Source organism: Giraffa tippelskirchi, chromosome 2 (genome assembly GCF_054371585.1).
Source record: "Giraffa tippelskirchi isolate mGirTip1 chromosome 2, T2T-mGirTip1v1.2.pri, whole genome shotgun sequence".
Classification (NCBI taxonomy): Eukaryota; Metazoa; Chordata; class Mammalia; order Artiodactyla; family Giraffidae; genus Giraffa; species Giraffa tippelskirchi.
In genome coordinates this window covers 147750826-147767977 of record NC_137276.1, presented here as the reverse complement: position 1 = coordinate 147767977, position 17152 = coordinate 147750826, and the positions used below count along the sequence as shown (strand labels likewise).

The 17152-nt window shown below is 38.2% G+C and overlaps 1 protein-coding gene across 11 annotated transcripts in view; it reads left to right on the top strand.

Annotated features, from left to right (window-relative positions):
* ZMAT3 (zinc finger matrin-type 3) overlaps positions 1–15844 on the top strand; it is a 33508-nt gene extending 17664 nt beyond the window's left edge. For 5 of the 11 annotated variants that reach the window (XM_081570982.1, XM_081570986.1, XM_081570985.1 and 2 more), the window contains 4 exons: positions 6676–6795; positions 10075–10241; positions 10364–10464; positions 12525–15750. In XM_081570982.1, coding sequence (XP_081427108.1) covers positions 6676–6795; positions 10075–10241; positions 10364–10464; positions 12525–12733 — 597 coding nt within the window. In that variant the 3' untranslated portion in view covers positions 12734–15750. Of the gene's footprint in view, positions 1–6675; positions 6796–10074; positions 10242–10363; positions 10465–12521 lie in introns of all 11 variants that reach the window. The other 6 variants (XM_081570977.1, XM_081570978.1, XM_081570980.1 and 3 more) reach the window with 2 other exon arrangements.
* The last annotated feature ends 1308 nt before the right edge of the window (positions 15845–17152 follow it).

Genomic DNA, 17152 nt, shown 5'->3' with positions numbered 1-17152 from the left:
GGACATGGAACAACAGACTGGTTCCAAATTGAGAAAGGAGTATGTCAAGACTGTATATTGTTACCCTGCTTATTTAACTTATATGAGGAGTACATCATGTGAAAGGCTGGGCTGGATGAATCACAAGCTGGAATCAAGATTGCAGGGAGAAATAGCAACAACTTCAGATATACAGATGATACCACTCTAATGACAGAAACCAAAGAGGAGCTAAAGGGCCTCTTGATGAAAGTGAAAGAAGAGAGTGAAAAAGCTGGCTTAAAACTCAACATTCAAAAGCAAAGATCATGGCATCCGATCCCATCACTTCATGGCAAATAGATGGGGAAACAATGGAAACAGTGACAGACTTTCTTTTCTTGGGCTCTAAAATCACTGCATATGGTAACTGCAGCCATGAAATTAGAAGACACTTGCTCCTTGGAATGAAAGCTATGACCAGCCTAGACAGCATATTAAAAAGCAGAGACATTACTTTGCCAACAAAGCTCTGAATATTCAAAGATATGCTTTTTCTAGTAATCATGTGTGGATATGAAGGTTGGACCATAAAGAAGGCTGAGTGCCACAGAATTAATGCTTTTGAAGTGTGGTGCTGGAGAAGACTCTTGAGAGTCTCTTGGATGGATAGCAAGGAGATCAAACCAGTCAATCCTAAAGAAAATCAGTCCTGAATATTCATTGGAAGGACTGATGCTGAAGCTCCAATACTTTGGTCACTTGATGCAAAGAACTGACTCATTGGAAAAGACCCTGATCCTGGGAAAGATTGAAGGCAGGAGGAGAAGGAGATGACAGAGGACAAGATGGTTGGATGGGATTACTGACTCTTGGTTGGATGGCATCACTAATGCTAAATGGACATGAGTTTGAGCCAGCTCTGGAAGTTGGTGATGGAGAGAGAAGCCTGGCGTGCTGCAGTCCATGGGGTTGCAGAGTTGGACACGACTGACTGAACTGAACTGAACTGAGCTGCTCCTATGCTCCCAGATGTAGCCACTATACTAAATTGGTATTTTTGTCCTCCACCTCCCCATCCACCACTTTTTTGTATTTTTGCTACATATATATCTTCCTACATAAAATATAGTGGTTTCATATTTTAATGCTCATATTAAAGTGATTATGCTTACATATCTTCTTTTCCAATGTGTTCTTTTTATTCAACATTTTGTTATAAGAATCTTTTTTATTGTCACACAGGGCCTAGGATTTGTACTTTCACCACAGTATAGTGTTACATTGTATAAACAGACTACAGTTTATCCATTATCCTGTAGTTGGACACCTAAGTTGTTTCCACTTTTCAATGGTTACAAACCTTCCTTCTGTGAACAGTTCTTATAGGTCAGTTAGTCAGTTTGGTCAGTCAGTCATGTCGGACTGTCCTGTCTGACATTTGGCAACCCCATGGACTGCAGCATGCCAGGCTTCCCTGTTCGTCACCAACTCCAGGAGCTTGCTCAAACTCATGACCATCGAGTCTGTGATGCCATTGAATCATCTCATCCTCTGTCGTCTCTTTCTTCTCCTGCCTTCAGTCTTTCCCAGCATCAGGGTCTTTTCCAATGAGTCAGTCTTTCTATCAGATGGCCAAAGCATTGGAGCTTCAGCTTCAGCATCAGTCCTTCCAGTGAATTTTCAGGACTGATTTCCTTTAGGATTGACTGGATTGATCTCCTTGCAGTCCAAGGGACTCTCAAGAGTCTTCTCCAACACCACAGTTCAAAAGCATCAATTCTTCAGCACTCAGCTTTCCTTATGGTCCAACTTTCGCATCCATACATAACTATTGGAAAAACCATAGCTTTGATTAGACAGACCTTTGTCGGTAAAGTAATGTCTACTTTTTAATATGCTGTCTAGGTTGGTCATAGGTTTTCTTCTAAGGAGCAAGCATCTTTTAATTTTATGGCTGCAGGCACAATCTGCAGTGATTTTGGAGCCCAAGAAAAGAAAGTCTGTCACTGTTTCCATTGTTTCCCCATCTATTTGCCATGAAGTGATGGGACCGGATGCCATGATCTTTGTTTTCTGAATGTTGAGCTTTAAGCCAACTTTTTCACTCTCCTCTTTCACTTTCATCAGGAGGCTCTTTAGTTCCTCTTCGCTTTCTGCCATATGACTGGTGTCATCGGCATATCTCAGGTTATTGATATTTCTCCTTGCAGTCTTGATTCCAGCTTGTGCTTCATCCAGCCTGGCATTTCGCATGATGTATTCCTCATATAGGTTAAATAAGCAAGGTGGCCATAAACAGCCTTGACGCTCTCCTTTCTCAATTTGGAACCAGTCCGTTGTTCCATGTCCAGTTCTAACTGTTTCTTCTTGACCTGCATACAGATTTCCCAGGAGGCAGGTAAGGTGGTCTGGTATTCCCATCTCTTGAAGAATTTTCCACAGTTTGTTGTGATCCACACAGTCAAAGGCTTTAGTGTAATCAATGAAACAGAAGTAGATGTTTTTCTGGAATTCTCTTGCTTTTTCTGTGATCTCACAGATGTTGGCAATTTGATCTCTGATTTCTCTGCCTTTTCTAAATCCAGCTTGAATATCTGGAAATTCTTGATTCTCATACTGTTGAAGCCTAGCTTGGAGAATTTTGAGCATTACTTTGCTAGCATGTGAGATGAGTGCAACTGTGTGGTAGTTTGAACATTCTTTGGCATTACCTTTCTTTGGGATTGGAATGAAAACTGACTTTTTCCAGTCTTATGGTCACTGCTTAGTTTTCCAAATTTGCTGGCATATTGAGTGCAGCACTTTCACAGCATCATCTTTTAGGATTTGAAATAGCTCAAGTGGAATTCCATCACCTCCATTAGTGTTGTTTGTAGTGATGCTTCCTAGGCCCACTTGACTTCACATTCCAGGATGTCTGGTTCTAGGTGAGTGATCACACGATCGTGGTTATCTGGGTCATTCAGATCTTTTTTAGTATAGATCTTCTACGTATTCTTGCCACTTCTTCTTAATATCTTCTGCTTTTGTTAGCTCCATACCATTTCTGTCCTTTATTGAGCCCATCTTTGCATGAGATGTTCCCTTGGTATCTCTAATTTTCTTGAAGAGATCTCTACTCTTTCCCATTCTATTGTTGTTATAGGTAGATCCTTATATGTATGTTTTCTTGAAGAGATCTCTAGTGTTTCCCATTCTTTTGTTCTTATACGTAGCTCCTCATATGTATGCTTTTGTTTGAAATACCTGGAAGTAAATATCCTGGGTTATAATGTATCTAATTAGACTCTTTTTTTGAAACACCTTGTTCTAGACTTCCATAATGCCACAGTTGTCTGGTTTCCATTTTATTTCATTAACCAGACATTCTCAATCTCTTTTTCTGGACCCTCATTCCCTAGGCTCTTTTTTCTGTCTTCCCATTTCTTATGATCTTTATCAAATGCAATTCAGTCATGTCACTGCTGTGCTTAAAGCCCGTCAGAGCCGCCTGCTGCCTCTAAAGTCCAAAGTCTATGTCATCGACAAAACCATACACAATTAGCTCCCTGTGTGTATCAGCTCCTACCTCTTTTTCAAAGGATCCTGGAGACCATCTCAAGCAGACTGGCCTTTCCTTACACTGTTCCTCTGTTAACAGATATCTTTCCCCTAATTCCTTACCTGCCTAATAAACTTGCTCATTTTAAAAGATAACTCATATGTCCCCCTTTCAGGAAAGCTTTCCCTGGTACTCTCAGGCAGAAGTAAGCCTTCCCTTCTCTTTGTTCTCTTAGCAGTTTGTTCCTTATTTCCACTCTAATAGTGATTCGTTCAGCCAACAAATATATAGTGATTGCCTGCTATGTGTTAGAAATTGTTCTAGAAACTGGGGCTAGAACAGTGCACAAGATGGACAAGGTCCTTATTTTCAAGGAGTCTACATTCCAGAGGGTAGAAGAGAGAAAAAAATAAGCAAAAAAACCCCCACATTATTTCAGTTAGTTATAAGCAGTACTATGATGAAATAAAACCAGACAGTGTGGTAATGTGATTCATTGTGTGTATTTTGGGTGGGGGAGGTGTTGGTCGATTGGGGTGACACCTCAGATTGAGTGAGATGCTGTTTGATGTTGTTTGAATTGAGACTTGAAAGGTAAGAAGGAGCCAGCCATGTAGAGATTGGAAAGAAGAACATTTTAAGCAGAAAGAATAGCAAGTGCAGTGGCCTTAGAGTCGATGTGTTTGGCATGTTTTAAGTGTATGTGGTTGGTTGTGAGGCAGGAACATAATGAGGAGGAGCATGGGGGGCTGTGTGAAATCAAATCTGAGAAGTAGACAGGGCCAGATCAAAAAGGGCTTACAGGAAAGATTTGCTGATTGTAGTTTAAGTGTAGTAGGAGGCCATTGGAAAATTTTAAGTAAGACAGTGACTTATCAGTTTGTCTGATAAGAGGAGAATAGTAGGAGGATGAGAGGGATACCAGAGACCATTAGGAGTTGTTGCCTACCACAAGTGAAAAGAGTTGGTAGCTTGGAATACTGTGGTTTTTCAGTGTCCATGGAAGGAAATGGAATGACTTAGAATACATTTTAGAGGTAGGCTGACAGGACTTGCTGATGGATTGAATGTGTTGGTTTAAGGAGGGATGGCATCAAGGAAAGGACTCCTCGGCTTTTCTTGAGTAACTAGGTGGAGAGTAATGTCATTTACTGACATGTGGATGAATGGTGCTGGTGGCAGTGATGAGATCGTTCTGTGGTGGGGAGGGAATTAAAATTTATGTTTTAGATGTTTTAAGTTGGATATGCCTCTTAAGGGGCTTCCCATGTGGCACAATGGTAAAGAATCTGCCTGCCAGTGCAGGAGATACAAGAGATGTGGGTTCGATCCCTGGGTCAGGAAGATCCCCTGGAGGAGGAAACAGCAACCCATTCCAGTATTATTGCTTGGAAAATCCCATGGACAGAAGAGCCTGGCGGGCTACAGTCCATGGCGTCGCAGAGTCGGATACAGGTCAGCACAGCGCGCGCACACACACACACACACACACACACACGCCTCTTAAGGCTGCAATGTATGGACAGCAAGGAGGCAGTTGGCTATATGGCTCTGAAGGTCAGGGATTGTCTTAGTCTGTCTTAGGCTGGGTGACTCAAACAACAAACATCTATTTCTCACAGTTGCAGAGGCTGGAAGTCTGAGATCAGGGATCTAGCATGGATGGGTTCTGAGGTCCTCTTCCAGATTGCAGATAGCCAATTTCTCCTAAATCCTTACATGGTGGAAAGTGGGCAAGAGAGCTCTCTGATATCTTCTTTTAAAGGCACTAATTAGACTCTACCCTTGTGACCTCATTACCTCCCAAAGGTCCCACTTCCAACTACCATCCCATTGGGATTTGATTTCAAAATAGGAATTTTGGAGGGACATAAGCAATCAGTCTATAACAGGAATAGTGATAGGTAATTTCGGGAATCACCAGCTTACTGATTGTATTTTAAAGCTATGAGACTGAGTAAAATAACCTAGGGTTTGTATATGGATGGAGAGAAAAGAGGCTGAGGGTAGTGCATTGGACACTGCAGCCTTTAGAGAATGAGAGGCTTGGAGGTAAGAGGGAGTCATAGATGATAGAAGGAGGGAGTATCAATAGTATCGTGCTTCTTAGAGTTACAGTATAATGAAGGCACAGATGTGACCACTGGATTTGACTCCCTGGATGTCACTGTGATAATGGTAAGAGCACCTTTATGGCATTTCAGGGGCCATAAGGTGGAATTTCACTCATTCCTTTAACTGCTTGCATATTTGTCTCCTCCTCTAGACCATATGCTAGCTAGTCCTTTTTATTTCTAGGGTTTAGCATATAGTAGATGGTATATAAACATTTGCCTACATGTTTGGTTTTTACAGTGCAGTTTAAAGAATAATATACAGTTTAACCCTCATTTAGGATGTTTTTGGACTGCCCCATCCCACCAGTTTTTATCAGCTCAGCCATAAACTTGAGAATGATAAATTAAAGGAAACATAATGAGAGAGGCAAATCCATTTTGATAGAGGTTCACAATGTATCCTGAAGCCATCATGCTGTATGAAAAAGGGCCTTGCTTTGGATTCAGAAGGCTTGCCTCAAGCTGCGACCCCACTGCTAGGCCTCCTGAAGATGTCGGAGGCAAGTTCTCTATGCTGCCTGGATTGCAGTGTCTCAGCTGTCATATATGGATAACATTAACAAATTCCTCTTTCAGGATTTTTGTGAGTGGCAAATGAACTAATGCCCAGGAGAGTTCTTTGTAAGTAAAAAGATACTCTGTAAGTGCTATTTTTGTAAAAGTAACTGGATTATCCATTTCATTACTGACTTATAAAGTAGATTAGATCAGAGTGTGATAAAATTCATATTTAGGCAGTGGCATATGAATGGCAACAAGTTGGGAGGGGACACAGATCACTAGAAAATGGTTGTTTTCCAGAAATATATAGGAAATTAATGTCTTTTGACTTTGTTCGCTTATCTCTCCCAGATAAATTTAATCATTCTGTTAGAATCAAAGAGTAGAGTCTTCTACTTTAAGATGTAATAATCAAACCTCCCTACTGTTTACCCCACTGTTGCATATCTCTGAAAGAATAACATGTATTTTTTTCTCTTTTCTTTTTTAGTAAATACGTTAACTCAATTTGATACATCTTCCTCACAGTAATTACTCGTTTCATTTTACTTTTAGGGTAAAAATCATGGTAAGAAACTCCGAAATTACTATGCAGCAAATAGCTGTCCTCCTCCTGCCAGAATGAGCAGTGCAGTGGAAGCTGTGGCTGCTCCAGCTGTTTCAGTCTCTCCGCAGGTGAGACTCGAGTTTCAGGGTGGGAGCTGTCCCGTGCACAGGTGTTGTGGATGAAATTTGTCCTCTGTGTGTCCATCGAGGTACAGCTGAGCCAATACTCCTAAAACGCCCTTCTTGGTGCTTTTAGCTCATTGATAACTGGATTTAATGCAAAAATTCATGAATCCTGAGACTTCTCATTGGATTTTGTTATGGTTCTTGAAATGATGAAACGAAATTATTTCATGAGGCTTTCTGTATGCATATTTGAAAATTCTGGGTTAAATGGCCCTAAATGTCTACAGAAAGCCCTGAATGAAAAGAAAGATTTTTAAACATTTATCCCGATTGTGATCAATCCTACTGACTTTTTTTTTTTTAAGATTTTTTTTTTTTGATGCGGACCATTTTTTAAAGTCTTTATTGAACTTGTTGCAATATTGCTTCTGTTTTATAAAATTTTTTTGGCTATGAGGAATGTGGGATCTTAGCTTCCCAACCAGGGATCAAGCCTGTGCTTCCTATATTGGAAGGCAAAGTCTTAACCGCTGGACCACCAGAAAGAAAAGGTCTCCCATCGACTTTACATATTGCCTTCCAGCAAGATCAGTTTCTTGAAGCTGCCCCTTTCTTACTTCTATACAGAGAGCCTGTATACACTCTTCCTGGAATTTGGTATCATGACCCACACTTGAGAGCCAAGTTCCGTTTACTCTTTGGGAGATAGGTGTTTGAGGCAAGATATTCCTGTACTTAAGTACTTTCTGAAATATGGATTCTAATCTGTCTTTGAAGTATTATTTTTTTTATAGGTCATAAATGAGTGTGCTCAGTACTCAGTCTCTAAGTTGTGTCTGACTCTTTGAGACCTCATGGATTATAGCCTTCCAGGCCCCTCTGTCCATGGCATTTTCCAGGCAAGAGTACTGGGATGGGTTGCCATTTACTTCTCCAGGTGATCTTCCCAACCCAGGGATTGAACCCATATCTCCTGCATTGGCGGGCAGGTTCTTCACCACTGAGCCATCAGGGAAGCCTCTTAGGTCATAAATAATAATAACTAATAATCCCTTTGATCTCTTACTATGCCAGGTACTCTGCTAAGCACTTTTCAGACATTACTTCATTCAGCCCTGGGACGAGGGTGAGATGAGGGCTGTACTTGTCTTAGGCATAGAATTTAAGAGGGAGCTAAAATACTCAGTAATCAAGATAAATAATGTGATATTTTTAAAATGCAAAATTAATGTGAAAAAGTCAGTGGTGAACAAAATGGCAAAAACTTAAAGATAGGATAAGTGTTATTGATTTTCCTTTTGCCTTAGGCTGCAATATGGTTTGGCATGACACTGTTGCTGATCCTGTCTTTATTTAAAATTTTGATATTTTGTTCCTCATTGATTTTTTTGGCTGTGGGTTTGATTTGTGAAAATATTCCACTAAGTATTTTTTCATCCTGATTGCTAAGTTTTCTGATGCTCCCTTATATTGGGTGCCCATGGCTCCTTCCTTGCCTCTTTCTTGGCTTGGGTCCTAACTTCATTTAATGCTTGCAACAGCTCAGAGGTATTGACTTATTTCTCAAAGTGTGATCCATGGGCCAGCAGCATCAATCTCACTTGGAAGTTTATTATAAGCCCAGGTAAGCCAAATAACAGAGAAGGCAATGGCAACCCACTCCAGTACTCTTACCTGGAAAATCCCATGGACGGAGGAGCCTGGTAGGCTGCAGTCCATGGGGTCGCTAGGAATTGGACACGACTGAGCGACTTCACTTTCACTTTTCACTTTCACGCTTTGGAGAAGGAAATGGCAACCCCCTCCAGTATTCTTGCTTGGAGAATCCCAGGGACGGGGGAGCCTGGTGGGCTGCCGTCTATGGGGTCGCACAGAGTCGGACATGACTGAAGCGACTTAGCAGCAGCAGCAGCAAGCCAAATAACTTGTCCATGGTGTTACAAATTTTGTAAAGTGGGGCAATGATTCTTCTTGACCTTAGACCTCTACTCCTAAACACCATGGTATAATTTTACTTTTCTGATTGTCAGTCCTTACGATCTGGATAGCAGTATCTGCTGTTCTTCTATCCTCCCGAATTTGTGGGGTAAATGAGATATGTTAAAAACAGAATCAGAGAACAGCGGAATACCCAGAGAGATCTTCAGTCTGAGGAGTTGTCCCAGTGCTAGTTCTTGAAGGCTGCTCTAGAATTGGATGGCTCCTTCCTGTTAGAGACTGTTTTCAGCTGGTTCCACCCTCCTGGGCAAACAGCTGTGGGCTTCTTTCATAGCACAAACCTTTATGATTTTTGAAAACAGTTATTCTGTCCCCAGAAAATCTTCTCTTCCAGGTGAAACAATGCTGTTTGCTTCAGCTGGTCCTGATATGATACACTTTCCAGATTTTTTATTGTATATTTAATTCTTCTTTAGTCAAAATCTAGTTTGGCGTGTTTTGTTAACCCAGTAGTAGTTAACTGAGTGCATACTATTTTCCAGGGACTGTGTTTGGTTTCCCTTAACTCATTGTTTCCCAGCCTGAATACAGTTGTCTGGACCTGCTGGTTATTTCCCCCGAATTATACTGTGTCTGTGGGTTTCCCTATTGACTCAGGTGGTAAAGAATCTGCCTGAAATGCAGGAGACCAGGGTTTGATCCCTGGGTCAGGAAGATCCCGAAGGGAACGGTAACCACTCCAGTATTCTTGCCTGGAGAATTCCATCAACAGAGGAGCCTGGCAAACTACAGTCCTTGGAGTCCCAAAGAATTGGACACGATTGAGCAACTAACACACACACACACACACATGCACACACATACTATATCTGTAGCTAATTTATAGGCTCTGAGGATAGAGGTTTAGTTTTTAATATATGTCTGTGTGTCACTTTTGCATTAGGTTGCAAGCTATAAATAGTAGGTATTTAGTACATGCTTATTAATGGATTCTGGGAAGACTTTTTCTCTCTGGTAATGTGAGTTTAGACCTTACCTGTGCTGCCCTAAATTTTCCTTGCTGGATTTTTAAACTTCTTTTCTGAAATTTCTTCAATGAAAATAGCAATGAGGCATTCATCGGCTTGATACACAGGTGATTGTAATGCAAAACCATGATTAAGTGTCTCCCAGCCTTTTTTTCCTCTTTCTTTTTGAAACAAATAATTTTCTGTCCTTATAAAGCTGAGTGCTCATGGTCATGCCATAATGGGTTATTTTTCAGCTCTTAGAAGGAAGGAACTTTGAGGAGAAGAGAACAGAGTCCACACTTTAAAACCTTGTTTATTGTGTCTTTGCTGTCAGATGGGCTCCTTTAAGCCAGGAGGCAGAGTGATCCTGGCCACAGAAAATGATTACTGTAAGCTCTGTGATGCCTCCTTCAGCTCTCCGGCTGTGGCCCAGGCTCACTATCAAGGGAAGAATCATGCCAAGAGGCTGCGGCTGGCGGAAGCTCAGAGTAACTCATTCTCGTAGGTATTGCCGTTTTCTCTTAGGCCAGAGTGTTATGTGAGACTCACTGTCTCTAGAGAAAAAAGAGTTGAAAGGGAGCCTTGTTTAGAAGTCTCACTCTTTTAAAATGTCTCTTCTCCAGAGACTCCTCAGAGGTCGGTCAACGGCGGACCCGGAAAGAAGGGAATGAATATAAGATGATGCCTAATAGGAGAAATATGTATGCAGTACAGAATAATTCAGGTATTCTGTGGCTTTTCACATACCTTGGCTATGTTTTGCAAATGGTGTCTTCTATTTTTATTTCCTTTAATGGTAATAGATAGCCTTGAGAATTTGGGATTAGCTTTTGTTTTGTGGAATTGGTCTAGTGGCTTTTCAAGCTGGTGTTTATTTCAGGTCTTATTTATTTATTTCCTATTTAGTGTATTATTTATTTTGATTTTATTTAATTTTTTTTACATCAAGAATACGACTTTATTTCAAAGAACCAAGAATAAGAAATGAGTTAAATGGAAAGGTGATACATCCTTGGGTTCTAAGACCCCAAATGCAACTTTTTAAAAAGTTGAACTATACTTGATTTGTAAGAATTTCACATAACCATCTATGTTTGAAAGTGTCTTATCATAGTGCCTTTATGTTACGTCTGGTATTTGCCAGCTGAGACATTTAAATGTAGTATAAAAATGAAATATTTGGTTTCAAGCTGCACCACATTAAATCCCCAGTTATTAGGGAAGATAAATATGATAGCAGTGGTGTTTAACCAGGGGAGTGACTCAGATTGTCTGGGGAGTTTTTATAAAATACGCATAGTTGAACCATGACTTAGAGATTTTCAATCAGTAAATTTGGAGTGGGACTCAGACGTGTATGTGTTTTGAAGATACTTCCTCAGTGATTGATACATACTTTTAGTTCAGAATTACTAGTTGATAGGAATATTTTCTGCATTTTCTGATCATCTTCAGTAGGGAGAGTAGTCCTTCATCCTTTCCCTACCACAGCCTCCAGTGCACACACATATGAGCAGAGGTCACTCCTCTGAACAGTAAAACAAACAACAACAAATTGATTGGAAAGGCAAAAGAAACATAGAAAAAAGGGATATATAGAACACAATGTAATAAGTCTCATGAAAGTCTGAAACATATATCATTGTTGCAGTAAATAGTAAACTTAAAGTCCCAGTGAAAAAGAAAATTGTAAGATTAGATAGAAGATATTCAGTTGAAATGAAGGAAGCTAAGATAGCTGTCTTAGCATTAGATTAAAAAAAGAAACAAAAACTTTTAGGACAGAAGGCCATTTATACTTATGTTCTTGGATCAGAGTACAAGTAAATGAGATGTCAATAATATAAAAACACAAACAAAATTTTTATGTGTTTGGAAGTTTTTTAACATTTCTAAATAACTCTCTGGCCAAAGGAAAAATCATACTGGTGATTGAACATTCTTAGAATCAAATTGTAATAAAAATGTATCAAAATTTGTAGCATGTAGTCAAAGTAACATTTTGAGAAAAGCCTTAAATGTTGATTATTATAGTAGAAAAGCAGAAAAGTATTGAGCTAATGGTCCAACTTAAGTCAGTTATATAAAAAAAGAAAATAAAATTATCAATAATTCCACTAACATTTTTGTGTATATTACTTCTATAAAATGGAAATGTGGTCATATTTTGTGATATTTTTATTTACCGTAGTGGCATATTATAATCAAATATTGTAATTACAGAGTTTTCTATAACATTTTTTTAGTGACTGTTTAGTTTTTCATTACATTCATTACTATGATTTTTTTGAGTTGTATGTTTGGATCTTTCCTTTCTCCTTACCCTCCCAAAAAACCTTTTATAAACTCTAGTTAAATAAATGTCCTCATTGATAAATCTCTATGTAAAAATTCTCAACATTTTCTTAGTGAAATTCTTAGAAGTAGAATTATTGGATTAAAGTATTAGCATAATGATATAACTTTTGATATAATGCTTAGAAATGAAAGTATTTCTAAAATTATATTCACTTTTTAGAGACATTGCCGTTTAGAGTTTGGGTCTGGCTCTACAGTAACATTTCTGACAATAGTTGGAGGAATCCTTTTAGCTTTTTAGACTGAACTTGTATCAAATTGTAATTTAAAAAACCCATTAACTTCCCATTTTTTTCAAACTAGGAATCTGTGAATTTTATAATTTGAGTTTAGAATTACAAATTACAGTGATAATTGGTCAGACCATCCTTCGCTTAGTGAGTGTTTTGAAGGGAATGTATTACTTCTGTCTCTTTGGTTCAGCAGGTCCTTACTTCAATCCCCGCTCTCGGCAGAGAATCCCACGTGATCTGGCCATGTGTGTTACTCCAAGTGGCCAGTTTTACTGCTCCATGTGTAATGTCGGGGCCGGCGAAGAGGTGGAATTCCGGCAGCATTTAGAGAGCAAGCAACATAAAAGCAAGGTGTCTGAACAGCGGTACAGGAATGAGATGGAGAATCTGGGCTACGTATAGTGATTGTCATATTCAGATAGAGCAGCTTGTCCTGCCTGTTGCTCGCCTTCTGTCAACATGCCCTACTTTGTGGTTCTTTCGATATGAGTACATTCCTCTGCTTGATGTTAATACATGTAACCTGCAGTGGTACCATAAGGTGTCAGAATTGGGGAAGGAAGAGAATGTGCATAAGTCATGATGCTGTTTCAGGTCAGTTGTGTTGAGCTGCTTAAAGCCTGTGACCTACCTACCCCATGAGACATACCTTTTTATCTTGACCAAGTTCTGGTCAACTAGTAGCCTGACCACTTAGAGCTTTAACTATTTAAAAACTTCATATTCTTTTACAGTGTTAGTGTTATGTATTGTTAAATAAATAATTTTATCGAGTTTTTGCTTCAGATCACAGTAAAAGCAGGTAAGCAAAGATTTTAGTTTCCCAAGGTTTCTTTGGAATTACCATCTCAACTCAATGAATTGTCAGTAGGATATACTATGTAAACTGCATTAGAATCTTGCCCAGAACAGTGTTTTCTGTTTATCATGTCCCTTCCTTATTGAAAGGCAGGTTTTCTTGGATTCAGACACTTCTGATGTGTTTGTAAACTTCCAAATAGTGAAACTTGATTTTCAGTTGTGAATTTTGCACATTAATTTCACCTTCTTTTCTCCTTTTTTTTCCCCCTCCAGTTGAATTAGCTTATCCAATTAGCTCATTTTCTTGCCCCAGTTGTGTTGTAGGTTTTCCAAGCCTCATATTTGAATATCCAATGAGTTTAGGATAGATAAGATTTTTTTTAAATATGTTTTTTTCAGCTGGTTTTGGGAAATGAAATGTGTTTGATTTTTCAGTTACTTCATGATAATAACATGCACTTATGTGATGGTCTCTACTGTAAGTTCAGAACCCTTGATGTTTGTTTTGATAGGCTTTTTAGATAAACATATCCTTACATTTTACTTACATTCTTCTTTGTCTTGCTAATTTGTAGACTGTCTTGAAAAATATCACTACTTTACTATTTCCAAGAAAGAAGAGAATTTTTTTAAAACAATTAGTCAAATTTTAGTATCATTTCCAATAGAAAAATACCTGAACTTTGGCATTATTCTTTATAATTCAGCTTCCTTGAAGATATAGATTAATAAAAATATAGATTACTTTCATATCTGATAATTAGAACAGTATTATTTTTTTGCTTTTTGTTTTTAAAATGAGAAGCTCTAGTGTTTTGTTTAGATTAACTAATGGAGGATTCTATGAACTTTCACTAACTGTATTTACTATATTTACATGGATAAGATGGGTGCTCATCCATACTCCTTTTGAAAGGCCATGTTCATAGAAGTTTATATTGAGCAATATCTTTGCACTATGGTAAATTCACTTTTGATTGCTTATATTAAAAGCAATTAAATTAAAAATAAAACTCCTATTTTTCCTTAAAAATTCTATAGGCAAAGAGATAAGGAGAAGGAAAATTATAATCATCATTCCATTCCTTTAGTAGTTCTGAACAATTTTTGAATTATCTAGACCCATGTTTAAAATTAAGTTTTGTGATACTGGTACACTGGTACACTATCAAGTTACCCTTCTGTTGAAGTCATGGTTTTTTGAAAAGTAGAATTTAGTAATTTTATTTTCTCCCAGAAACAGAAGAATGAAATAATGTTCTGTTGAAGTTCTATCTAGACCTGTGAATCAGTATAACAACAATTTTTGCAGTAAGCGCTAAAGTATAATTGATTATTTTAGGGAAATTTAGAGCTTCTCTTATTGGTTAGTAGGTTACTCATTTTGCTGCTAAGTGTAATTTTTTGGTGGATTTTAATATGACACATGGCTCTACGATTATTTAAAAATTCATTTTTTCCCTGTGTGTGACTACATATATGTATACACATGTGTATGTATGTGTATACATATATGTTGTTATATACATACACACACATATAAACCTATGTATATATAGTTTTATGTGACACCATAGAGAAGATTTCATTGCACCCTTAGGTAACAGTAAAAGACTGTGGATAAGAATTTACATTTTATACAAGTGGCATTCATCCACTTTCAGTTTTTTCTTTGCAGATAAAATTAATGGAAAGATCTTCTCTACTCTCCCCACTTAACAGTTTAATTTTATATATGTAATAGCAGTGGACTTAAGGCCTTGGTGTTTTTCCTGGCCTTGCATATTCAGGTTTCTAGTCTCTCAGTGCCCTTAACGGATGTTATGAATGCATAAACGCATTTTCTTTTAAAGAAAAAAGTTAGATTTATAGTGTTGTTTCTTACTTGTTCTATTTCTTTGCACTAAAAAAGACTGATATTTGCTTTGTATGACACCTTAGAAACCATATTGCCTACAATAGCTGGGTTTGCTCCTTACTTTCCAAACTCTAGGCAGTTGATAAATAACTTCCATGATTATAAAGGTTACATACACATTCAAAAAAGGAATCACAAATCTCTGTGACAGTGGGTTGTGTTTTGGGCTTGTAACCTTGCAATATTCTCCTGTGTTCCATAGGTGAAACAAACGGTGACAGAGGTGTCAGAAAGGAAATGCCTAGGTAAATACACCTCTGCATGGTACAGTTTCTCATACTCATGCATTCCTTATGGACAATGGTTTTTTTTCCTGTCAAAGAAGGCTGTTGTTAGTACTGCACTCGGTGATAATGTGATCTGTCAGTTTTGTTTAGTAAAATCAGGTCCTGCTCTGTAACATCCTTTAGAATTTTCACCCTCTGCTCCCCAGGAATCACATTATTGTCTTTTTATGTACTGTATACAAGGATGGACAGAGGCCTAACCAATGGAAAACCTTTAGTCAAATAAGTAGATTCTAGTTCTAGATCTGCAAGAACTCGGAGCATCAAAGTCTCTTCTCTGTGAATATCTTCATGTAAGTTGTCATTCAGAAATCAATGTTGAAGGTAACAACTAGAAACTCTTCTAAAATATTGAGGGCAAGAAGATGTAAAGGAAAAATTTTGGTGTTCCAATTAAAAGATTAGATTGCTTATGTCTTCGAAGTGTTTCTTCAAAAATATTCAGCTACAGAGCTGAGTGTGCCATGTGATCCTTTCAACTCCACATTAAACAGAAAATGTTTTGTTGGTTTTGTCTTTGTATGTCATGTATCACAACTTGTAAATATGTGCATGTTGTTTATGATGTGTGTCTATTTGTCTCTTATTGCACTGAAATCTGCAAGGTAAATAATTGTCCTATACCATTTGCAAAAACTTCCTCCAACTCTTCCTCACTGTTGCCCCTTTTCCTTAGTTGATAAACTTAGAAAACCATTTAGAATTTTTGAAACCCTGAGATTGAATGAAAAATCATGGCTGTCTGAGATCATCTCCATGTCCCTCTAACTTAAACAGCTGAAAGGAAAGCATGAGATCTTCCACCTTATTTTATAGAGCTGTTCTACAATACTGGTGTGCTTGCTTGTATCTATACTTTGAACTAGGATTAAAGATATATATATATATATATAATATATCTGATTAAATCTTCCTCTGTAGATAGACTGGAAGGATTAATGGTGGTTTTAATGATTCCCTCACTCCTGAATCAGTGGGGACTGTGAACGACGACAGTTGGAGGACTGTTCAGTGACCCATGTGAAACGAGTCTCGCTTGTGTCAGGGAGACATGTAACTGTTCTGCATAATGCCCTCTACAGAGAGGCCTAGGAGTGATGGATTTGGAACCTAATCTGTTTTGTTTCCTCAGTGTCAGAACATAGGCTGGAAGGACCTTCCAAAAAACTTGGTGGGGCACAAGCAAAAGACAACAGAGCTGCTTTAGAAGTAGAGAAATGTTTTGTCAGTATAGGTAAAAGTTTAATGCAGGCTTTTGAACAGATACTTTAAAAAGATTCCATCTTGCTGGCTTTTCTTTTTTCAACCAGCCAAATCACCATTTAGAAGTTTCATGCATCATAAAGAATGTCTTGTTGCTTTAATTTTTTTGGTGGTGGACCCCTTTCATTGTGAGCTATTACTGTCAGTCTTACTGAATGGACTAATAGCTATGTAAATAGCTTCTCATACGACATTTCTACTGATAGCTGTTTGACTTTGTCTTCCCGCTATGAATGGGAGGATCATTTATCAACTCCCCTTCTGGGTAGCTACCAAAAAAATACTGGCTTATGGTCCCATGTGACCCTGTCTTTGTTAAGCCCAGATTATGAGTGCCTTTAGCAAGTTTTAGCATTTCACAGAAAGAAGTGATGATAGAATTATTGCCATTAGTCACAATGCATAAAATAGGAGCGTGGAGTAACAAAGCTTTGTGTGAATTCTGTGTTCTACATCTTTTTTTTTTTTTTAATTCATGCAGTCTCAATTTGATATTGAGTGAAACTATAATAATTGATCAGGAACTATATATCCTGAAAATGAATCCAGTTG